The sequence below is a fragment of the Lampris incognitus genome, chromosome 20, assembly GCF_029633865.1.
Source record: "Lampris incognitus isolate fLamInc1 chromosome 20, fLamInc1.hap2, whole genome shotgun sequence".
Lineage (NCBI taxonomy): Eukaryota > Metazoa > Chordata > Actinopteri > Lampriformes > Lampridae > Lampris > Lampris incognitus.
In genome coordinates this window covers 35,865,530-35,891,644 of record NC_079230.1, presented here as the reverse complement: position 1 = coordinate 35,891,644, position 26,115 = coordinate 35,865,530, and the positions used below count along the sequence as shown (strand labels likewise).

At 49.0% G+C, this 26,115-nt stretch overlaps 1 protein-coding gene across 2 annotated transcripts in view; it reads right to left on the bottom strand.

Annotated features, from left to right (window-relative positions):
- The window catches only part of mtmr1a (myotubularin related protein 1a), a 277,755-nt gene that overhangs the window by 71,100 nt on the left and 180,540 nt on the right, over positions 1-26,115 (bottom strand). For both annotated transcript variants that reach the window (XM_056299990.1, XM_056299991.1), the window contains exon 7: positions 25,181-25,264. In XM_056299990.1, the coding sequence (XP_056155965.1) occupies positions 25,181-25,264 (84 nt within the window). The remainder of the gene's footprint in view (positions 1-25,180; positions 25,265-26,115) is intronic.

Sequence of the window (26,115 nt, the reverse complement as noted above, 5' to 3'; positions counted from 1 at the left end):
ACCTGCTCACCATGGTCGACAGCACCACGCGATGGCCAGAGGCCGTCCCGCTTTCGTCCAAGACAGCGCCTGAGGTTGTCCGAGCGTTCATCGGAACCTGGGTCGCTCGCTTTGGCACCCCATCTGACCTCTCCTCCGACAGAGGGCCGCAATTCACGTCAGCGCTCTGGGAGGAGTTCGCCGCGGGTTTAGGGGTAAGGCTCCATCGCACCACAGCGTATCACCCTCAAGCTAATGGATCGGTCGAGAGGTTCCATCGCTCGATGAAGACCGCATTGCGGTCTACCCTCAAGGACGACCGCTGGGTCGACAAACTGCCTTGGGTCATGCTTGGGCTCAGGACGGCCCCCAAGGAGGACCTCCAGTCCTCATCCGCCGAACTGGTCTACGGACAGCCACTTCAGGTCCCGGGGGATTTCCTTCCCACCGCCACAGCTCCCTGGTCCGCCAGCTGCCAAAGGACTGCGCTGCAGGAGGAAGCCAGGGCGTTTGCACCGGTCCCCATTTCTCAGCATGGCGGCTCTCAGTCCTATGTCCTTACGGAGCTGCGGTTGGCGGAGTATGTTTTCATCCGTCACGACGCGCACCGCGGTCCCCTGCAGCCACCCTACGACGGCCCATTTCAGGTACGGGACACAGGAGATAAGCACTATGTGGTGGAGGTTGGCAGCAGGCTGGAGCGGGTTTCTGTGGACCGCCTCAAACCTGTTCACCTGGACTTAGACCGCCCTGTTGGTCTGGCCCTGCCCCCATGGCGGGGGCGCCCCCCGGCCCTGCTTCCCCAGCCCCTCCCTTTCCCCGGTCCAGCTGTGAGGACTCTGCTGCTTTGCCTGCGCTTAACCAGCCCCCAGCTCCAGTTCAGCGGAGCCGTTGGGGCAGAGAGATCCGCTCCCCTCGCCACACTGACTTTTCGTATTAAGGCGAATTCTGGGGGGACGTGTGTAGTGGTTGTAGGGATACATAATTCCCCTTATTGAGCTAGTAGGAACGTTTGTTTACAGCTGCTGTTTTCTCGGTTCGTGTTTACAGTGATACACTTCCGCTGCGCGGGTTTTTGTTGTTGTTATGGTGCAGGAATAAATGGTGCACGTTGTGTAGCCGAAAGAGAAAGTTGTCACGACTCCTCATTGAGCTCCTCTACAAGCTGCTATGTGTTCATGGATATGGATTTTTGAGTGATATTAGTGTCAGATCTGGCCGTGTTTAGTTGATAAGTCATTGAGTGTTGCACTGCTAGGCAGGTTGGTTTTTTTCTTGAGATGATTTGGGACAGTCCATTGGACAAATCGCCAACGGGCGTGCGGCAGACGAGCAGAGGGCATGAAGAGGAACATCTCGCTAGCAACCGGAAGTGTTCTACTCCACATGTGTTCATTTCATCGGGCAGATAAGCGCTGAGATCTCACCACACTTAATACAAAAACATACTACCTGGGTAGATGAACATTGTTTACTTTTGTTTTTTGGGGGGCTATTTCATCAGATCTCTGAAAGGCTTTTTCATTTCTATTTTTTCCTCAACGCTTGTTGTTTCAACGACTAAAAAAGAGAAAACAGGCTCATAATATGATTAATGTTACAGTAAAATAAATGCCGGCTGTTTGAGTGAAACGTAATAGGTATTTTGGTGTTTTCATTCCTCTACTCCCCTTTGAAAAGTACCTTAAATGAGCACTTGCATTTTATAGTATATCTATCAAGTGCCCCCTTACACAAGTTTGGCGAGCCAGCCAGGAGGAGTAGGTGGGTGGGTGGGGGGGAATTGAGACAGGTATTTTTTTATATATATATTGCCAGTTGAACCTGTTTATTCACACTAAGTTTTTTTGGTCAAAACTTTTAGTTTACTTTTGTAAATTGTGTGAAATTCTATGCAGCCATGGAAACTGAACAAGTCTAAGGTATATATATTTGAAGAAGTCTGTGTATGTTGAGAGCATTACCACGGCTGATACTGATGAACAGATAACTGAACTCTGTTCAACTTTTGGGAGGGTGAACAAAGTCCTTAGGGTGAGACAGACAGGACAAGAGAATGGTGTTAAACCTCTAGTGGAGTTCGAATCTGAGGAATAAGTCACAACCTGGCACCTGACCTTCCACAGTACCTTCCTAGTGCTAGAGACCCTAACATTATGTGGCGTGTGGATAGGGCTTATAAAGTGGCTCCTATTCTTAAGAAATCCCCATCCATAGTGCGAGCAGCCCTCTTAAACTCGAGTGACAGCTCAAACTCTGACAGTGAACCAGATTCTGATGATAGTATGACTTTTAGTCCGTAAACCATGCACCAAGATTGATCAAACTCAGCATGCTTCCCCTAAATTCACCACTAAAGCAAAAACAAAAAAAAACAAAAAACAAAACAGACAACAGTAACACAGTCAGCTCTAGTAAATGGAGGAGCCTCAGACAATGACATTTTCAATTCACCTGAGGTCCAGAAGATAATTGTAGAACATGTCATTACAAACGACAACTCTAGCACATCAAGTCAGAGATCCAAATGGCTTCGTCCTTTTTCAGGCAAACTTCCTAAGCCTCCAAATGAAGCAGACTTTCAGACATGGTCTCTCCATGTGGAGCTTATGATCCAGGACAAAACCCCTGTCGACATGCAGTGGCGTAAAATCCTAGAAAGCCTACTTCCACCAGCGTCTGATTTAATCAGGCAGCTAGGCCCACATGCAGCTCCTCGTGATTGTGTTAAACTTCTTGATTCAGTATATGGTTTAGTTGAGGATGGAGAAGAGATCTTTGCAAGGTTCCTTAGTACTCATCAAAATATGGAAGAGAAAGCCTCAGAATACCTGCAGCGATTGCAGGTGCTGCTCGCTACAGCTATAAAGAGGGGTGGCGTTGCAAAAGCAGATGCCAATAAGCAGTTATTGCGACAGTTTCGGCATGGATGCTGGGATCAGTCTCTCATCCTGGAACTGCAGTTAGGGCTTAAATCAGAAACGCCTGCCGATTTGTCTGACTTCTTACTACAGTTGAGGAAAGAGGAAGACAGGAGGGCTGCAAAGCAAGATCGCATGCAGCGTCATTTAGGGAGCACAAGGCCCAAATCTTCTGTGAATATGCAACTCGTGCATGAAGCGCCTTTCTCTTACAATGCAAGCACAAATGAGCTCCAAACATACATTACAGAGACCGAGGATTTACGGAAGCAGGTTGCTGAACTAAAAATGCAACTCGCCAAAAAGAGAGAGCAAAGGAGGCAGAAACATGCTAACAAAACAAATCCTTCCCAAGAAACCCCTTCAGCTAAGGTAGCCAAAATTCAAGCCCAACAAACAGCACCAAAGCCCAGGCCAAAGGCTTGGTTTTGTTTCAAATGTGGTAATGATGGCCATCTAGCAAGGCAGTGTGAAAATCCTCCAAATAAACTTTTGATGGATCAGAAATATAAGGAACTGAAAGCAAGACGAGATGAATGGCAAACCAAACATGGACATTTAAACTGGACAGGGTCACAGTGGAGGGACTAACTGCACCCGGAAGTAAACTGAAATCTCCCACGCAAAGCCAAGAAACCAAACCAGTCATCTGTAAAACTCATTCTTCAGCTCAGTCATTTGATGGAGCTCTGAGGGTTGATAGGGCCAAAATGTACATCAACTGTCATCATTGAGGGAGTTCAGTGTTATAGCCTTCTAGATTCAGGTTCCCAGGTTGTGACTATTTCAAAGCCTTTCCATGAGAGTCACCTTTCACATCAGCCCATTTTCCCCATTCAAGACCTTTTAGACATAGAGGGTGCTGGTGGTCAGGAAGTACCCTATTTGGGTTATAACCAAGCCCATATTGATTTTCCAGAGGACATCATGGGAAAACCTGTAAAGATGTACACTCTTGCGCTTGTTGTGCCCGACCATACAACAAACATGGATGTCCCCCTGTTGATAGGCCCCAACACACTGGACCCCCTGTACGAAAAGTGTGCACTTATCCAGGATGAGTGTGTAAGACACATGGCCAAGAGCAATATTGTTCTCCACTTGTGAAACATTTGCATCACAGGCACAAAATAAACCAACAAAATGGCAGAGTTGGGACTGTCAAGCTGCAGAGCAAAAAGAGTGTCGTCATTCCTGCAGGGGAAAGATTGGCTTTAAATGGATATGCAAGGAATATCCCGGTAGCAGCCGATATGACCCTCTTAGTGGAGCCTCCTCAAGTAAACCTACCTGCTGGTCTTTTTTTTTAAGCTACGTTATGATAAGTCCCCCATTTCCATCCTTCAAGGTGCCTGTTTTGGTCAAAAATGAGACTGCACATGACATCAAAGTATCCAAAGGCCACAACATTGCTAAGCTTTCTTTTCATAAGGCTGTGTCATCCCTGCCAACTCATGATGCCAAAGTCACGTCGAGTGAACCACCCCACCTTACCCCATCTTTTGCAGCGTGCTACTCCATGCATGTATCTGATTCTGGTAAGCTCACTTTTGACTTTGCTGAGACTCCCTTGTCTGAGGAGTGGAAGGAAAGAATCACCAGGAAATTAAAGTCAGTCTCAGAGGTTTTTGCATTAAATGATCTCTACTTTGGTCATACCACTGAACCTAAACACTGAATACGACTGTCAGACCCATCTTCATTTAAACAGAGGCCCAGACCAATCCATCCTTCTGACTATGAGGCTGTCACACTTCATCTAAAGGAGCTTCAAGAGGCCAACATCATACGTAAATCAGAAAGCCCCTTTGCCTCTCCAATTGTTGTGGTGAAGAAAAAGAACAGTGACATAAGGTTATGCGTTGATTACCGAAAACTAAACAGACAAACCATCAAAGACGCATATGCCTTACCCAACATTGAAGAAGCCTTTTCAGTTTTGACCGGATCAAAGTGGTTCTCTATTATGGATCTTAAGTCTGGCTATTATCAAGTGGAGATGGAAGAGGAAGACAAATGCAAAACAGCTTTTATGACACCAATGGGGTTCTGGGAGTTTAATAGAATGCCGCAGCGAGTTACAAATGCCTCCAGTACTTTTCAGAGGGTAATGGAGAAGTGGGTGGGTGGAATGAATTTGCGTGAAGTCCTGGTTTTTCTTGACAATGTTATTGTTTTCTCAGCTACACTTGAAGAACATGAAGACCAATTACTCGGAATTCTCCAGAGATTAAAGGAATTCGGTTTAAAGCTTCCACCTGAGAAATGTCAGTTCTTCAGAACATGTTAAATATCTCGGTCATGTCGTGTCTGCTAATGCTGTAGAGACTGACCCAGCCAAGATAGCTGCCCTTACAACGTGGCACAGGCCTAAATCAAGGAGCTTAAGTCTTTTCTGGGATCTGCCAGATATTACAAGAGATTCATAGAGGACTACTCCAAAATCGTAAGGCCTCTGAATGATTTAACAGCTGGGTACCTGCTACCAAAGAGGAAGTCGGCCTCCTCACACAGCAGCCCAAAATGTCCCTCAAGTGTAGATTTCAAAAGGCCCTTCAATGACAAATGGACATCAGCCTGCGAAGATGCATTCAAGACTCTCATCCCAAAGGTCACAACAGCTCCGATTCTTGGGTTTGCAGACCCGAAGAAACCCTATGTTGTACATACAGACGCGAGCACACATGGCCTTGGTGCAGCTCTATATCAAGAGCAGGAAGGCAAATGGAGAGTAATAGGCTATGTGAGCAGGGGACTCAACTGATGTGAAGGAAGATACCCTGCACATAAGCTTGAATTTCTGTCTCTCAAGTGGGAGGTCACAGAGAAGTTTTTTGACTATCTCTATAGAGCGAAATTCACAGTTGTTACTGACAATAACCCACTGACATATGTATTGACATCTGCCAAGCTGGATGCAGCAGGCCACCGCTGGCTGGTTGCCCTTTCCAGGTTTGACTTTAATATCCAGTATAGAGCTGGGAAGATGATCCAAGATGAAGATGGTCTCTCAAGGCGTCCACAACCACATGACCAATACCAACCCGATTTCACTTCTCAGGATGAGAATAATCGTATTCAGTGGTTCATTGCTCAGTTCCTACAGGATTACAGAGGAGTAGATTTCCCATCCGAGGCAGTGAAGGCAGTGTGTCAGAGGCACCAGCACATTCCAGTGGCAGGTACAGAACCAGACTTCCAGTTACCTGTACCAATTAAGTGCTTAACAATTGAGGCCTCTGCCATCCCTGTAGGGTTCTACCAAGCTGATGTACTTGGGTCATGTACTCTGCCACAAATGTCGCTTGAATATTGGGCATGTGAGCAAAGACAAGATCCGGTCATTAGTAGAGTAATAGATATTGTCAAAGCAGACAAGCGACTCTCATATAGAGTAAGGCGTCAGGAAGACAGAGAGGTCCAGCTGATGTTGAGAGTAATGGAGCAGTTGGTCTTCTCAAATGAGGTCCTATATCAAAAGTGCATAAGCCAAGCTGAGCCTTTCCATCAACTTCTCCTTCCCACAAGATACAAGAAAACAGCACTAGAGAACCTCCATGATGCTGTTGGACACATGGGTACTGATAGAACACTAGATTTGGTTCGTGCACGGTTTTATTGGCCCCAAATGGCCATGGATGCGGGTGAAAAACATCAGGACTTGTGAGAGATATATACGGAGAAAGGTGCGAGCAGAAAGAAGCGCTCCCCTGATGAATATTATATTATAAAGACCAGCCGTCCTTTGGAGTTGGTCTGTATGGACTATCTTTCACTGGAGCCAGATGGAAAAGGAACAAAGAACATCTTGATCATAACGGACCACTTTACTAAATATGCAGTGGCGTTACCAACAGCCGATCAAAAGGCAAGAAAAGTGGCGAAAGCTTTATGGAATAATTTTCTCATTCATTATGGGTTCCCTGAGCGGTTGCACAGCGACCTACGTCGCGACTTTGAATCAGCCCTGATCCAAGACCTGTGTACGCTACTTGGGCATAAAAAAGACAAGAAAAACGCCTTACCACCCATGTGGAAATCCCATGGACCGATTCAACAGAACACTCCTTGAAATGCTGGGAACACTTGAAGAGGGAGACAAAGTAAGGTGGAGAGAGTTTGTGCAGCCCCTTGTCCATTCACGTAATTGCACTAAAAATGATACTACAGCCTATTCCCTCTATCAGCTGCTGTTTGGTCAGCAACTGAGACTTCCAGTCGACATAGCTTTTGGACTGAACCCAGAGGGAAATAGTAAACTATCCCACTCTGAGCATATCAAGAAATTGACAAGAGCATCTAATGGAGAGCTATCGGCTAGCTACTGAACACAGTCTGAAGAATGCTTTACAGAACAAGCGGAGGTTTGATGGCAAAGTAAGAGGGTCCATACTGGTAGCTGGAGACAGAGTCCTTGTGCGGAACGTCGGCATCAGAGGGAAGCATAAAATCGCTGATCGATGGAGTGAAACCATATTCAAAGTTGTTAAACATATCCAAGACTCCCCCGTCTATGTTGTTGTGCCAGAACACACAAGTGGACCTGAAAGTCTTACACAGAGACCTGCTTTTGCCGTGTGGATTTCTCCCATCCACCATCACAGAAGTATATCCTCAAAAGTTAAAAGTCCAGACGGGAACCTAATAACTCACCACTTACTGATGCAGATGGAGTTGAAGATCAAGGGGATGCGTCTGAAGTGGAGGATGACCTTGAGTATTACTCCCTTTATGACCAGCCTTTGACTGAAACAGAAATCACTCAAGCTGATGCTGAACAAGACAATGGGATTTTACAAGACGGAACCAGACTTGAGGAAGTCTCAAACTGAAAGGTTAGATGACAAGGATGCTCAGATGGAAAACGAGTTTGTCCCTGAGAATCAGGAAGCCAACATGAGCTTTGACGTGTCTACACTAAACCCTGAAGTTCCAGTGTTCCAACCTGAGAATATTGGACATGATGGAAACAGCAAGGCAAGTCGAGTTCAACACTCATCGGTACCTGACATTCTTAGAGCTGAGGAAAGCCTTACTAAAGTTCCTGCCACAGACCTAAGTGAGCATTGTAGCCCCAAAAATGGAGTCATGGAGATGACCGAGGAAAGGGGAAATGTAAAAGAACAAATAGAGTCAGAGAAGACTGAGCTTGCTCCTGAGGTTGAGGTGCCATTAAGAAGATCATCCAGGGATAAAACGGCTCCCAAAAAGCTGACCTACCCAACTTTAGGGAACCCATTAGTCACTGTTATGCGCTCAGTTTTAACTGGGTTATACCAAGCTTTCTCCCAAACCCTTACCTTTGATTCTGTACCTTACATATGTCATTTAACACCTTTAACATCTGAGGTAGTGAAGGGTGCAACATGCAAGGATGCATGCAGATTAAGGGGGGGGATGTAACCCACTCAAAAATAACCTACAAGCAGGGTTAGGTTATTTATAGTCTAATTTCTCATTTCTAGGTATATTTTAAAGAGCAGGGTAACCAAATTGACAGATTTGCTTCAAAATACTTTATAAATGTGGGAGATGTATTGCTGTTGACATGTTAAAATGTGTTGAACCATGTATAGAACTGATTTGCAGAGTTGGACCATTTTGGGGTATTTTTCCCGTTTTCCTTTCTTGATTTTTTGGCCGGCTTCCTTGGTGACGTCGCCGTCTTCCTTTCGGTGCCACGCCCCCAGAGTCTGAAACCAGTGGACGCTGCAGATTTTTACACGTTTTTGAAGCTTTGTTTTAAATACTTGGCAACATTTTTAATTATACAGAATTGGCTGGGTGGTTACTGATATGTTTTCGTGGGGTATGGGTATCCCAAAACACAGATTTGAGCTCAGTTACCCGCCACTTTAACATGTTTCACCTGCATATTATTGTAGCCCAGCAGAGGGCAGTAGTGGTGCTGCAGATAGATAAATCTACTGCACCATTTCTCAGAGAGCGAGGAAGAGCGAAGTCGAAAACAACAGGGAGTAGTAACTTGAAGTTGGAACGCGAGCTCAAACAAAAAAAAACAGAATTGAAGAAATAGTTAGAGGGTTTTCTCCACAGAACCCACCTCTAAGCAACTAACAAACACAACGGGGTTGAAATTCTGACGGGTATCTTCGAGAATTGTAATCTCGAGTGTCTTACTAAGTGTTTGCCATGTACATTGCTAGCAAACAGCATAACGGATTTTTTTCACAAGTAGATGAGCTGTACCAACGTAAGCAAAAAAACCAATCGGAGTTAATCTCAAGTTAAACTAACAGAAGTGTTATTAGAAGCTAAGTTTCACATGTGCAGCGGTTGAGAGAATCGAATGTATACCAATTGTAAGCTGCTATATGTTCATGGATATGGATTTTTGAGTGATATTAGTGTCAGATCTGGTCATGTTTAGTTTGATAAGTCATTGAATGTTGCCCTGCTATGCAGGTTGTTTTTTGTTTTTGTTTTTTAGATGATTTGGGACAGTCCATTGGACATATTGCCAACGGACGCGCGGCAGACGGGAAGAGGGCGTGAAGAGGAACATCTCGCCAGCAGCCGGAAGAGTTCTACTCGACATGTGTTCAGATAAGCGTTGAGATCTCACCACACTTAATAATGTAGGGAATTCGGGGGACAACGCAACTGCTATGTCTGCACACATCGACAGTGCTGCATTTGATTTGGTGCTGTTCTATTGTGCTGGGATCGATTGGTGATGCCTGCGGGCTCTGGGTTGTTTGATCGGGTCTGCCTGTGATGCTGTGTCAGTCTAAATAAAGAATGCAACGTAGCGGTTGTGTCGAGCGACAGCGCTGTGTCCTGACGTGATTTCTAAATACAATATTGGCGACGAGGATGGCTGATATCTCTCTCCCACCACCTGCCCCCTTCCTGGCGTTACCTGGCGAGCCTCCGGTACCATGGACTTGCTGGCTACATAGTTTTGAAAATTAAATCATCGCCTCAGGGCTCGACGACGTGAGCCAGGCTAGGAAGACGGCTCTGTTGCTACACTGCTTGGGAGCAGAGGGTCATCGTGTGCTCGGGACTCTGGGGAACGTCACAAACTTTGACGAAGCTGTGGGACTTATAAGCACCCATTTCGCTGCTCCACAGAGTGCCCTCCTTCGGCGATTTATATTCCGTCAGCGACACCAACTGCCTGGTGAGTCTGTGCAGCAGTATGTAGCTAATTTGCGAGGGCTAGCTAGCTCATGCAAGTTTGGCGCGCTTCAGGACGAGATGGTTCGCGACCAGCTAATCGAACACACCAACAACACAAAGGTGCGTGAGACTCTCCTGCTGGAAAAAGACGATCTGCTGCTGTCCACAGCAATTACCATCGCACTACAGGTTGAGGGAGCAGCTGAGTGTGCTGCTATGCTAAATACACAGCAAGTGGCCACCTCCAGTCAAGCTGCCAACGACTCCTCCCTCTACTCACGGCTGCCCCTCGGGACGCAACCCAGCCAGAGCGAGGCGGGCGCCGACTCCACTGGGGACGTCTTGCAACTGCAACGACGGCGTTCTCGGCCCCGCCCTCAACAGTCCTGTGGTAACTGTGGATCTCGGTCTCATGTTTCAAGGGCTCAGAACTGCCCTGCCCGTGGCCAGACATGCCGTAGCTGCGGTAAGCAAAATCACTTTGCCAACGTCTGTCGATCTTCCCCGGCTGGGTCAGAGGGCCACACCCCCCAGTCTTCAACCGCCGTCATTCACAAGGTGAGCTCTGGGCCTGTGTCATTCAAATCATGCACAGTCAACATTAATGATGTGTGCATCCCCCTGCTGTTGGACACCGGTGCAGGTGTGTCTCTCCTGAAAGTTGATACCTACAGTCAATTTTTCGGTTCACTGCCACTGTCCGCACCCTCAGCTGTCCTCTGTGGGTATGGTGACTCCAAAATCGATCTGGTTGGCTCTCTCCAAGTGACTGTCCGCTATGGAACCAAGCTGGTGCCCAATGCAGTTTTTCATGTGGCACGCCGTGGGGCCACCCTGATGGGCCTGGACCTGTTCTCCGCTCTGGGGTTCTCCCTCTTAGACACAAGGGGGGCAGCAATCCTGACTGTTGCCACACCTTGGCAGCAGAAGTGACCATCGCTGTTTATGGGGCTGAGCTGCCTCTCCGCCTTCGCCCATCAACCTCTCCTCAACCCTGCTGTGAAATCTGTCATCCAACCACTGCGCCGCATCCCGTTGGCTCTCCGTGATGGGGTCTCCGCCGAACTGCAACAACTGCTGGAAGCTGGCATCATTGAACCAGTGGACGCATCACCTTGGGTCTCAAACCTCGTGGTGGCTAAGAAGAAGTCGACGGGCCTGCGTCGATCTACGTGCAGTAAATAAGGCAGTGGTCCCTGATAAGTATCCACTGCCCACCTCAGAAGAACTCACTGCTCAGTTCTATGGCTCTGAGGTGTTCTCCAAGCTCGACCTCAGACAGGGGTACTTACAGGTGCCCCTCCACCCCAGCAGCCGAAACCTCACAGCCTTTGTGACACATGCAGGAGTGTTTCGCTACACCAGGATGCCTTTCGGTCTCAGCTCCGCCCCTAGCTGCTTCCAGAAAATCATGGTCTCCGTGCTGGCTGGCATACTGGGCGTGGCCATTTATCCGGACGATATAGTGGTACACGGGCCCACCAGTGAAATCCACGACAAGCGCCTCAACATGGTCTTCGCAGCCTTGTCCAAGCACAAGCTAACTCTCAATGCTGAGAAATGTGTCCTCTCTGTGCCAGCCATCGAGTTCGTGGGGTTCCGGCTGTCAGCAAGCGGTGTAACTCCACTACAATCCAACGTGGACGCCATTCAGGCCATCCCTGAGCCCAGCTCGGCCGCCCAGGTCGCCTCCCTCCTGGGTATGACAAGTTACTACCTGAGGTTTCTTCCCCAGTACTCTGCGACCACAGCCCCCCTGCGCCAGCTGCTGCGTAAGGACGAGCCATGGGTGTGGTCAAAGGCATGCAGTGACGCTGTGCGTGATCTCAAGACTCAACTGACTTCACCACCAGTGTTGGCTCAATTCGACATCTCCAGCTCCACCTTTGTGACCTGTGACGCATCAGCCACAGCGATAGGGGCTGTGCTGTCTCAAACCCAGGACGGTGTGGAGAAGCCCATCGCCTTCGCCTCCCGTGCCCTCAACCTGACCGAGCAGCGGTACTCCGTGGGTGAGCGTGAGGCATTAGCCTGTATCTGGGCTTGTGAAAGGTGGCACCTCTACCTCTGTGGCCGCTCCTTCACCCTCAGGACAGATCACTAGGCCCTGACAGCGCTGCTGTCCACATCTGGGACAGGCCACAAACCCCTGAGGCTGCACCGCTGGTCTGACCGCCTCCGCCAGTACAACTTCAGCCTGCAGTTCACCCCAGGCAGAGACAATGTTGTCGCCGACCTGCTCTCTCGCTCTGTCTCCACCCCAGCTCCACAGACGGACACTGACTGTGTGGAAAAGGACATTGTCCAAATGCTACACACACCCCTTCAGGCCACTGTCTCTCTGCAGAAGCTGAGGGCAGCCTCCGAACAGGACCCTGTCCTCTCCCAGCTCCGCACCTACATCCAGAACGGCTGGCCTCACAAGGTCCCCGAGGAGCTGGCTGCGTTCGCCCGAGTCAGACTGGAGCTCTCCTGCTGGAACGACACCTGCGTGGCACGTGGGTTTTGCACAGTGGTCCCAGCTGCTCTCCGTGCACGTGTTTTGAATATGGCGCATGAAGGCCACCTGGGCATTGTGAAACTGAAACAGCGCTGCCGAGACCTGGTGTGGTGGCCGGGGATAGACAGAGATATTGAGGCTTTGGTGAAGGACTGTTCTGCCTGCCTTGTGAGTGGCAAGACTGGCCACCAGGCTCCCCCACCCCTGCAACCTCTCGCCTGGCCCTCTCAGCCCTGGGAACACCCGCAGTTGGACATTTGTAGTGAGATCCATGGAGTTCCCCACCACCAACGCTTCATGGTGGTCACCTACAATCTACACTCAAAATGGCCTGAACTCACCACTTCCGGCACTGTGACCTCACAGATCATCATTGACTTCCTGGACTCTCTTTTCTCTCGCTGGGGCCTCCCAAAGACCATCACCACTGACAATGGCCCTCAGCTGGTCTCTGCTGAGTTCGCTGCTTATCTCGAAAGCAAGGACATCCGTCATATACGCACTGCGTACTACCACCCCCAGGCCAATGGCGGCATTGAACGTTTTCACCAGTCACCGAAGAACGGCCTCAGAGCACACATGGCCCAAGGGTGCTCTTTCACGCAGGCCATCCGTCACACTCTGCTGCACTATCAGGCCACACAACACTCGACCACAGGTGTCTCCCCAGCCTCTCTCATGCTGGGCCGGGAACTGTACATGCCCCTTGACAGGCCCCGCCCCTTCACACCCCGGGCACCTCCCTCTGGGGTCAGAGCCTCAGTCACTTGTCAGCAGACGTGGATGAAGACCAGTCAAAACGAACCAGGGTGCCAGACATCAATGTGTCAGACTGGGTCAGGGTCCGCAGGCCCCACAGGGACAATAAAATGGCTTCATACTGGTCCTCTCCTCTCCAAGTCACCCGTCCGCTGGGCCCAGCCACCTACCTCCTCAGCGATGGCACTCGGTGGCACTCCAGTCGTCTACGGAAGGTGTCAGCTCCGCCACACAAAGCTGGTGACACAACCTTAGCCATTCCCTCAGCATGGCGAGACGCCCCGGGGCTTCATGCAGCTCCTACACGGGCCCCAGACATTCCTGGGCCTCAGCTTCCCCTGCCTTCTCCCTCCCCACCTCGGCCTGCCCAGCGTCAGGCCGCCCCGCGACCTGTTCACACACGTTTACGCCCTGGCCACCTAGAGGACTTTGTGTCAACCTTTCATGTTTGAAATCCTGCCGGGGGGGGGGTGGGGGGAATGTTATGTCTAAACACATCGACAGTGCTGCATTTGATTTGGTGCTGTTCTATTGTGCTGGGATCGATTTGGTGATGCCTGCGGGCTCTGGGTTGTTTGATCAGGTCTGCCTGTGATGCTGTGTCAGTCTAAATAAAGAATGCAACGTAGCGGTTGTGTCGAGCGACAGCGCTGTGTCCTGACGTGATTTCTAAATACAATAGCAACCACAGGAACTGCCGCGGCCGGGAAGCGAACCGGTATCGCCCGCACCGCAGGAGACATCGCTAACTGCTAGACTAAAGGGTCAGACTCGCCAGCCAGCGGCCAGCGTGTCTTCTTATCCATGCACGTTACACTACCCCCTTCCTTCAGGAAGCGCGTCCCCGCGCTTAAGCATATCAGCTCCTTCACGCCTCAGGGCGCATACGCTTCCGATGGCCTTACAGTCACCCCATCCCACTTCTGACACCAATGTAGCGAATTCGGGGGACAACGCAACCACAGGAACTGCCGCGGCCGGGAAGCGAACCCGTATCGCCCGCACCGCAGGAGACAAAGCTAACCGCTCGACTAAAGGGTTAGACCCGCCAGCCAGCGGCCAGCGTGTCTTCTTATCCATGCACGTTACAATACAAAAACATTCTACCTGGGTAGATGAACAATGTTTACTTTTATTTTTGGGGGGGTTATTTCATCAGAGCTCTGAAAGGCTTTTTCAATTTCTATTTTGCTCCTCAACTTGTGTTGTTTAAAGACTAAAAACGAGAAAGCAGGCTCATAATATGTTTAATGTTACAGTGTAGAGGAGCTCAAGCACGAGTCGTGACAACTTTCTCTTTCGGCTACACAACGTGCACCATTTATTCCTTCACCATTACAACAACAACACAAAAACCCGCGCAGCGGAAGTGTATCATGGTAAACCAGAACCGAGAAAACAGCAGCTGTAAACCAACGTTCCTACTAGCTCAATAAGGGGAATTATGTATCCCCATAACCACTACACACGTCCCCCCCAGAATTCGCCTTAATACGAAAAGTCAGTGTGGCGAGGGGGGCGGATCTCTCTGCCATGGTGAGCAGGTATGTGAAACCACGGGAGGGGGGTAGGGGGCCTACCAGGTCCACATTCACGTGGTCGAACCTCCTCTCAAGTACCGTGAAAGGTATCAGGGGCGCTTTGACGTGCCGGAGCATTTTGGAGCGTTGGCACTCCACACAGGTGTCAGCCCAGTCCCTCACATCCTTTTTGAGTCCATGCCAGACAAACGTTGCCGCCACCAACCTCTGTGAAGGCTTTCTGCCAGGGTGAGACAGCCCATGGACTGCGTCGAAGACCCGCCGCCTCCAAGCAGTTGGAACGACGGGGCGGGGCTGACCCGTAGAGACGTCGCACAGGAGCGTGGCGTCGGCGTCGTCGAAAGCCACATCCTCCAACTGCAGCCCTGTGACGGCGGTCCTGCATGCCTGCACCCCTGGGTCGGCGGCCTGGTCAGCCTCCATCTGGCTGTAGTCGAGTCCCAAATGGGCGGGACCAGCGATGGCCCGGGAGAGACAGTCGGCGACCGGGTTGGACTTCCCAGCGACATGCCTCACGTCGGTGGTAAACTCTGAGATGTAGGCCAACTGTCGCTGCTGGTGGGCTGACCACGGCTCTGCCACCTTGGCCATCGCGAACACCAGCGGTTTGTGATCGACGAAAGCCCTGAACTGAGGCCCTCCAGTAGGAAACGAAAGTGCCTAACAGCGAGGAAAAGGCCAAGCAGCTCACGATCAAAGGTGCTGTATTTGCGCTCTCTCAGGTTCAACTGCCAGCTGAAGAAGGCAAGCGGCTGCCACGCGCCGCTCACCCACTGCTCGTAAACCGCGCCGACAGCGTAGTCTGAAGCATCTGTCGTGATGGCGATGGGCGCTCCAGACACAGGGTGTGCCAGCATCACCGCGTCAGCCAGGGCGGCCTTCACATCCTTAAAAGCCTTGTCCCTCTCTGCAGACCAGTCCACGGCGTGTTTGGGGCTGTGCCCTTCAGAGTCTCATATAGGGGGCGGAGGAGATCGGCAGCCCGGGGGATGAACCGGTGGTAGAAGGACACCATGCCAATGAACTCCCGGAGGGACTGAGCCGTGTGTGGGCGTGGAATGTCTGCGACAGCCTCCACCTTAGATGAAAGGGGGGCCGCCCCGTCCTTGGTGACCCGGTGGCCCAGGAAGTCGATGGTGCTCAGACCAAACTGGCATTTGGCCGGGTTAACTATCAACCCGTGCAGGCTGAGTCTCTCGAAAAGGGCTCTGAGGTGGGACAAGTGCTCGGACACGGAGGCGCTAGCGACCAGGATGTCATCCAGGTACAACAAAGAGGAAAGGCAGGTCCCGCAACACTGAGTCCATGAGGCGTTGGAAGGACTGCGAGGTGTTCTTGAGCCCAAACGGTATGCACAGGAACTCGAACAGTCCGAACGGAGTTGTCACAGCCGTTCGGGGGACATCAGCGGAATGGACGGGCACCTGGTGGTATTCACGGACGAGGTCCACCTTGGAAAAGATCACTTTCCCAGCCAGGTGAGCGGAGAAATCTTGGATGTGAGGGACCGGGTAGCGGTCCGGTGTTGTTGCATCATTGAGCCGATGGTAGTCACCACATAGACGCCACCCACCACCAGGCTTAGGCACTATGTGGAGGGGTGAAGCCCACAGGCTGCTGGAGAGACGGATGATGCCGAGGCGCACCATGTTCTCAAACTCCGCCTTGGCGACAGAGAGCTTGGTCGGGTCGAGGCGCCGAGCTCGGGCGTGCACCGGCGGGCCAGTGGTGACGATGTGGTGCTCAACCCCATGTTTGGTCGTAGATGACGAGAATGTGGGCTGAGTGAGGTCAGGGAACTCGGAGAGAAGATGGAGAAACACGTCCTCGTTGGAGAGCATGCTGGACAGCCTGACGGAGCCTGTATCGCTGAGTGCACACGCGTGTGAAGCGAAGGTGATGGCGTCAATCAGGCATCGATTCCTGACGTCCTCCAGCAGCCCATGAGCACAAAGGAAATCTGCACCGAGGAGGGGAAATGCCACGTCGGCCGTGACAAAATCCCAGCTGAACCGCTGTCCGTTAAAACACATGTCAATGTGCCTCGTGTCGTACGTACGGATAGAGCTGCCGTTAGCAGCTTCCATGGGAGGGCCGTGAGCGCCCGACTGGGCGTCCACACTCGATGCAGGTATGACACTCCTCTGCGCCCCAGTGTCGCATAGGAAACGCCGCCCCGAGATGGAGTCTTGCAGGAAAAGTAGCCTGTTGTCCTCCACGCCGACGCCCATGGCCACTAGTGAGCACCGGCTTTGGCGTTTCCCGACGAGCTGAAATTGCATGGGGAGTTGCATTTTTTCGCCTTGGCCCCGAACTTTGCATGGTAAAAGCACAGGCCAGGCTCCTGTCGCCGACCGGGGGTTGCCGCGGCGACCACCATGGAGTCACCAGGTGGTGGCGTGTGGGGGTGGGCAGGGGTGAGCACGTGCTGTGCTGCTGTTGGCTGGCCAGGAAGAACTTGTCAGCTTCTTCAGCTAGCTTGCGGCAATCGGTAATGCTGGTGTTAGCCAAAGCGGCCCGCACCTGAGCAGGCAGTTGTCGCAGAAACAGTTGGACAAAGAGGAAATCAGGTGTGCGCGCCGGTCCCAGCAGATTCAGCATTTTGTCCATGAGCTCGGATGGCTTGCTGTCACCCAAGCCTTGCAGAGAAAAGAGACGGTGGGCCCTCTCAGCGTCGGAAAGTTCAAAAATCTTCAAGAGGTGATCTTTGAGCCCCTTGTATTTGTCTGCCGCTGGAGGATTTGTAAGGAGACTCACCACTCTAGTTGCAGTCGAACACCCGAGCGCCGATACCATGTAGTGGTATTTAGTAGTGTCATCTGTTATTTTGCGGATAGCCAACTGCGCTTCCGCCTGGGCAAACCATGTCGTTGCCGATGACTCCCAGAACTCTGGCAATTTGGGAGAAACCGCGTTGATTTCGTCAACCATGTTCGTTTGAAAGATGGTCTCTGATAACTACCAAGAGACAAACGTCGGGGTCACCAGTGTAGAGGAGCTCAAGCAGGAGTCGTGACAACTTTCTCTTTCGGCTACACAACATGCACCATTTATTCCTTCCCCCATTACAACAACAAAAACCCGCGCAGCGGAAGTGTATCATGGTAAACCCAAACCGAGAAAACAGCAGCAGTAAACCAACGTTCCTACTAGCTCAATGAGGGGAATTATGTATCCCCATAACCTCTACAACAGTATAATAGATGCCAGCTGTTTGAGTAAAACGTAATAGGTGTCAAGTGCCCCCTTACAACTATATTAGACTCACCTGTAGTAAATTAGAAATTAGACTCACAATTCCATTGTACTGTCCACCCTTAGGATTTGGGCCCAGTTCTGCAGTAACTATAAATTCAACCCCCCCCCCCCCAGTCATACCTGACAGGAAGCACCTATTTCCGCTCTCCTCTCTTGGCCCAACATTTACTCAGTGGAGCAGGAAATGGCTCTCTTGTTTTAAAAGCCTTTACAGCAAGGATGGATTAGATGGTTTTGATAACTTGTACGACATGTGATCTTCATTCTAATATTTTTTTTCCGATATCTTCAAATACGCCACTGTACAAATACACACTTTACCCCTTTCCCTGCTCTCCCTACTGAAACAAAGTGGGGAAGGAGACACTCTTCTTTGTTCAGAAGGGACAGATATCTTTGTTATGTTCGCAACTAATTTCCTTGGAAGACCAAGACCTTTCCAAAATGAAGTCTAAATGGGAAAATGAATTGATGATGGCAGTTAACAGACTGTTGCTGGAATGGTGCACTGGCAAGGGTCAACTCCTCTTCTTCATATGCACGCTTGGGGCTCATCCAGTTCAACGTAGTGATAGAAGTAGCGTAGAGCTCATTTAAGTGAAGCCAGGTTGGCAGATAGTATATCCAGGAAGACGGGCATTATGAAAGATGCTCCTTCTCCTCAGCAATTTTGACATGTACATTTTGGTCCTGCCCCCAACTTAATCAATTTTGGTCATCTGTCTGGTCATCCGACACTCTGAGGTCCTCTGAATTGAAATACATCCCTGCCCCTTCTCTGCAGTATTCAGTATGGACAAGATCTAAACTATAACTCAGAATCAAGTGGACATTATTGCTTTTACGTCACTTCCTGCCCATCACAGAATTTTACTGGTTTGGAGATCTCCCACTCCCCCATCTGTTGCCACTTGGCTAAAAGACCTTGGGTATTTTCTTAAACTAGAAAACAATTGAAATTCACATTGACCCCGTGTGACTTATCTTGAGACTCTAAGTACTGCCTGATGGATGAGACTGGCGCCCTTGTTATTATTATTCCATTTACTTATATTCAATGTTTGGTTCTGAAGCATGGGTCAAATGCCCGACCATGGTGTGAACTGAGTAACTTCACTGATGTTTGTGTAATTTAAAGTTTATTTACTTATTAATTCCTCGGGGTAGCCGTGAATGTTTGTGTGTGACAACATGCATCATGTGTGCTTTGCTCATGTGTATAGCCTATCGCTTTGAATTGCTAGGGGAAAAAATGGTAAAATTGTTACCCCAGAATTTTAACAGGGTGTGTGGGAAGGGGGGCGGGGGGGAAATTTAGGTGGGAGTGGGGCATCACTAGGTAGAGTTCTGTCTGCAATTTTTTTTCCTTCTGTTAATATAACCCAGCCATTGAGGATGCACAAGCCAGTGCATTCTTAGTGCTGGTCCCAAGCCCGGATCCGGCATAAAACCTTTGCTAAATCAAATATGCAGATCATAAATCAGATTTCCATACTGGATCGGTGAAGGCCTGGGTTACCAATGACCACCACCGGTACTGTTGGCCAGCAGTGTGCCGATGGAAACTATGCTACTGTACAGGGTGGCATGGGAGCACAGTGCTTAGCACTGTCGCCTCACAGCAAGAAGGTCCTGGGTTCGAACTCCGGGGTTGTCCAACCTTGGGGTCATCCCAGGTTGTCTTCTGTGTGGAGTTTGCATGTTCTCCCCGTGTCTGCGGTGGGTTTTCTACAGGTGCCCCGGTTTCCCCCACCATCAAAAAGACATGCATGTTAGGGTTAGTACTCCTGTCTGTGCCCCTGACCAAGGCAATGGCAAGACGAACTGGAATTGGTCCCCGGGCGCTGCACAGCGGCTGTCCACTGCTCCCAGCCAGGATGGTTTCAATGCAGAACATAATTTCCCTACAGGGATCATTAAAGTATATCATCAACTGTTGGGCGAAAGAGAAGGAGGCATGGAAGAAGGCATGTCCAGAGGCAGCGAGACAGGAGGAATGGTAGGAGTGTGGAGGTGAAAATCGGAACTTTGGATGTTGGTACTATGTACCCTTAACTATGGTAGAGGCAGAGAGCTGGCTGGTATGATGGAGAGAAGGACAGTGAGCATACTGTGTGTGCAAGAGACCAGGTGGAAGGGGAGTAAGGCCAGGAGCATCGGAGGTGGGTTCAAACTCTTCTACCATAGTGCAAATGGGAGGAGAAATGGGGTAGGGGCCTGAGCTTGAACATAAGAAACTCACTAATGCAAGATACAAGTACGCCATTCGCTTCATTTGTAAAAATGAGCAAGCCACGAGGGCAGATTCCACAGCTAAGAAGCTGCTAGGAAATAATCTTGCTAATTTCTGGAAAGATGTGAGTGTTCTCAACAACTATAAAACCTCTCTACCATGCACTGTTGATGGTATCTCTGGTACAGAGAGTATTGCTGAGTTACGGCGACAGCATTATAGTACCTTATTCAGCTGTGTCCACAGTGATCTGTATAGGGTGGGCAATATTGACAGTGATTATTCAATGGTGATCATGTCACACGAGGTGTACCAAGCTATACACAAGCTGTCTGTTAACAGAGCAAGTGGTTTAGCTCATGTTACTGCTGAACACCTTAAATATGCCAGTACGAGGATAGCTCCTCTCCCTGCTATTTGTTTTCTGGCTTTATGGTCCATAGCTTGTTACCAGACTCAGTGTTGTCTGTACTGTTAGTGTCAGTCATTAAGGACAAAGCTTGTAAAGTATGCAGCCTAGAGAACTACAAGCCTATAGCTCTAGCCAGCATACTGTCAAAAGTCCTAGAAACAATCCTGCTGGATAGAGTGCATGAATTTATCAACTCCACGGATAACCAGTTTGGTTTTAAAGCTAAACATGTCACTGACTTTTGTAAATATGCCTTAAACGAAATTATTAACAAATACAGAGGCCAAAACTCACTGGTTCTTATGTGTTTTATTGATGTTTCTAAAGCTTTTTTCCCCCTTTTTTCTCCCCAATTGTACTTGGCCAATCACCCTACTCTTCACATCCGGCTTTCCACCCGCAGACACAGCCAATTGTGTCTGTAAAGACACCTGACCAAGCTGGAGGTAACATGGGGACTCGAACCACTGACCCTCGTGTTGGTAGGCAACGGAATAGACTGCTATGCTACCTGGGCGCCTGATGTTTCTGAAGCTTTTGATCGTGTTAATCATAGAAAGTAGTTTGTTAAACTGAGTCAAAGAAGGGTGCCTTTTCCAGATCTGCCACCCTGTGTCTCACTGAAACCTGGCTTAGTGAGCATATAACGAACAGTACACCTCATCTGCTGCAGGTCCTACTCTGGGTGGACCGGAAAACGGAACTATTGGGAAAAAACAGGGTGGTGGCATATGCTTCTACATAAATGAAGGTTAGTGTACTGATGTCACAGTGTTGTAGAAATCATGCAGCCCTCATTTAGCCCTTTTTCATTGACTGACAACCACGGCGGGAATTTTCATCATTTATTCTGGTCGGTGTCTATATCCCACCCCAGGCCTGTGTTAAAGAGGTGTTAAAACACCCGTCTGATCAAATTACAAACATGGAGAGCAAATATGCAGACTCCCTACTCATGATTCTTGGGGATTTTAACAGAACAAACCTCAGCCACGAACTGCCAACATACAAATAGCATGTTAATGTCCCACCAGGGACAAAAACACTCTGGGTCATTGCTACACAATATTATCTCTCTGTCCCCTGTGCAGCCCTGGGCCTCTCTGATCACTGTCTGATTCATCTTCTCCCAACCTGCAGGCAGAAACTAAAACCTGCAAAGCCTGTGGTTAAAACTGTGAGGAAATGGACCAATGAGTCAAAACCGGAGCTCCAGGCTTGCCTCGACTGCACTGACTGGAGTGTTTTTGAGGCTGCATCTACAAACTTGGAAGAACTTACTGACACTGACATCTTACATCAGCTTTTGTGAGGACATGTGTGTGCCCACCAAACTTTCTGTACCTTCAAAAACAATAAGCCCTGGTTCACAGAAAACCTCAGGCAGCTTAGTCAGACCAAAGAGGAAGTCTACAGGGGTGGCGATAGGATCCAGTACAACCAAGCCAGAAATACACTCACAAAGGAGATCAGAGTGGCAAAAAGGTGCTACTCTGAAAAGTTGAAAAACAGGTTTTCTGCCTACAACCCAGCATCAGTCTGGAGAGGTTTGAAAGACTTTACCAACTACAAGAGACAGGCGTGTGGAAAGATGTTTTAAGTGTGTGTGTGTGTGGGGGGGCTGCCAACTAAAGCGAAAAGTTTTGTGGCGAGTCGGCGTGGAAGAATGAGTCGAGAGGCAGAGATCTCTTTTTAATCGCAACTCCCAGCGTGCCCCATACACTGCACGACCCCGGGAGTGCTCTTTCATTCACACCGTCCAGAACAGACCAGAACTGACAACAACGTCAGTCCCCCCCCCCCCCCCAGGGCCCAAGTGGCGACATCAGTCTCAGTAATGGACCTACAGTCAGTCTGAGTCGAACCCCAAAACAACAACACAAGAATAATCACAACATGAACACCATATCATTGAAATACAACATTAACAGTCCCATCAGCCATTGCGGTCCTCCAGCACAGAACCGAGGACAGTCAGAGTGACCGCCTCATCAGGTCGCTACGGTATGATGTCATTGTTTTGTTTGTAAGGTGCATGTGTAGCATGTTTAGAATGGAATGCTTACTCACTTTATTATTAAAAATTTACATTCCACACAGCCCCAGCCCACATTTTAAAATAAAGGTATGCATTATGTTTTTGCATTTGTACATTAGGAAAAGTTAGGCATACTGTTTGATCTAAGATGTTACACAGCTACCTGCCACTACTGGGGGGGGGGTGCACCCATTACTAGGGGGAGCTGCAGCCCACTCAGCCCCCCCATCCCATACTGATGACAGGAGACCATCCCCCCACACTGCAGGGAACCATCAACTGGCTGACGATCTATATGGTTTTACTACAGGTTTGAAAAGCAAACATTTACACCCCTCACCCTCTGCGGCCACAACATAAAACAAACTACACTCCCTGCCAGCTGCTCTCCCCACCTACAATCAGAATCTGTGTGAAGAACATGCACCAGCTCTTCCAGAGACAGAAGACCAGGAAGACACCGGGCTCGGATGGCGTGTCACCCTCTTTCTGAAAGTCTGTGCTGACCAGCTGGCCTCATTTTCACACTGATCTTCAACAGATCTCTGGAACTGTGTGAAGTCACCTCCTGCTTCAAGAGTGCCACTATTATCTCGGTCCCCATGAAACCCTGTTTAAATGACTACAGGCCCATTGCTCTAACATCTGTGGTCATGAAATCCTTTCAATAGACTGGTGTTGGTCAACCTGAAGGACATCACTGGCGCTCTGCTTGACCCCCCAGCAGTTTGCCTACCGAGCAAACAGGTCAGTTGAGGATGCAGTCAACATGGGATAGCACTGCATCTTCCAACACCTCAACTCTCCAGGGACATACGCAAGGGTCCTGTTTGTGGACTTCAGCTCAGCATTTAACACCATCATCCCAGATATCCCCCGCTCCAAACTCACCCAGCTCACTGTACCAGCTCCCATCTGCCAATGGATTAAAAAATTCCTGACAGACAGGAAGCAGCTGGTGAGGCTGGGGAAAATCACATCTAGCACCCGGACAATCGGCACTGGCGCTCCCCAGGGATGTGTGCTATCCCCTCTACTCTTCTCCCTCTACACAAATGACTGCACTTCGGGTGACCCGTCTGTTAAACTCCTGAAGTTTGCAGAAGACACAACCATCATTCGCCTTATCCAGAATGGTGGCGAGTCTGCAGATAGACAGGAGGTTGAACAGCTGGCCCTCTGGTGTGGCCATAACAACCTGGAGCTGAACACACTCAAAACAGTGGAGATGAGAGTGGACTTCAGGAAGAGCCCCCCCCCCCCAACACTGCTCCCCACCACCACCATATTCAACAGCATGGTGTCTACAGTGAAAACCTACAGATCTCTCAGTTCCACAATCTCCCATGATATAAGGGGGGCATCCAACATAGACACAATCATTAAAAAGGCCCAGCAGAGGATGTACTTTCTCCACTAGCTCCAGAAGTTCAACCTGCCTCAAGAACTGTTGATTCAGTTCTACACTGCAATAATCCAGTCTGTCCTCTGCACATCCATCACTGTCTGGTTTGGATTGGCCAAACAGGACAGGGACAGACTACAATGTACAGTTAAGTCTGCAGAGAAAATCATTGGTGCCAACCTGCCCTCCATTCAGGACTTATACTCTTCCAGACTCAGGAAACAGGCAGGTAACATCACTGCAGACCCATCACACCCTGTTCCAACTCCTCCCCTCTGGTAGGCACTACAGAGCACTGTACCCCAAAACAACCAGATATAAATACAGTTTCTTTCTGCAGGCTGTCATTCAAATTAATGCTGTGAAGTAAATCCAACCATGGTGTATATACTGTAATGTACATTGTACGTATACTGGTACACTCTGTCATGTCCATCTACCTCAGGCATGTATGTAAGTAACCTGCTAACATCTATTTTAGCATCTCTGATATAGTCTCTGCACCATTGCACTTATTTTTATTTTTATTCATATTTTTGAATTATATTCAGTACAAATTTAAGGCCGGAAGATCTCACAGAGGTGGACAAATATGGAAAGACCACATGACACAAGATAAAATAATAGCTGCTGAACATAGAACTATGGCCTCAAAACTTACCACAGAAATGAATCAGTACCTCTGTGTCCAAGTCTCAACAACAATTGCATGACTAATGCTGAAATATATGGCTACTGTTTGGAAGCTGCTTGTAACCAAGATGAAGGCACAAATATGCATAACCTGGTGTAAGCAGCACAAAGCCTGGACCACTAATAAATGGAAGAAAAAAAGAGGTCTGATGAGACATCTTTCACCCTTTTTCCTAAATCCAGATGTGTTTACATTTGGAGAAAGTCAAAGGACGCCAACCTTTATATATGGAATAAATATTGCAATGAATTAAACTTGAAGTAAAAAATGTAGGTGCTACAAATGTTTGGTTACCTGTCTTTTGTATTCAGCCATGGGGTCATAAACCTTCCAGCCATCCACAGGAAAGTCTTCATTGTAGAGGAAAGCAAACAGGGGCTGCAAAACCATAAAATACAAAGGTCATTATGTTTCCCAGTTATTCCAATTCAGCCTTCCAAGTGAACTCAGCTTGAATCATATCAAGCAAGGTAAATCTATTTTACAGGTTACCAGTTGTGGGCACATGTGGAACTCCATGTATGGATCACTATCATTTTTTTTCAAATGTGTTACGGTAATACTGGCCACAGATTAGCACGTTTCAATTTACCAATAACATCACTAAATGGGGAGCTGAAAATGTATCTAATGGGGAATGGCTGAAAATGTTTTTCCTGTAGCTGTCAGCCAAGATGCTGCTAAATGATTTTTTCAGCTCTAACTGGTTGTCAACAACATATATGGGCGAGTCCATCAACAACATATGAGAGAGTCCGTCAACAATATATGAGAGAGTCCGTCAACAATATATGAGAGAGTCTGTCAACAACATATGGGAGAGTCCGTCAAGAACATATGGGAGAGTCCATCAACAACATATGGGAGAGTCCGTCAACAACATATGGGAGAGTCCGTCAACAACATATGGGAGAGTCCATCAACAACATATGAGAGTCCGTCAACAACATATGGGAGAGTCCATCTACAAAGTATGAGAGTCCGTCAACAGCATATGAGAGAGTCCGTCAACAGCATATGAGAGAGTCCGTCAACAACATATGAGAAAGTCCGTCAACAGCATATGAGAAAGTCCGTCAACAGCATATGAGAGAGTCTGTCAACAACATATGAGAGTCTGTGAACAACATATGAGAAAGTCCGTCAACAGCATATGAGAGAGTCTGTCAACAACATATGAGAAAGTCCGTGAACAACATATGAGAAAGTCCGTCAACAGCATATGAGAG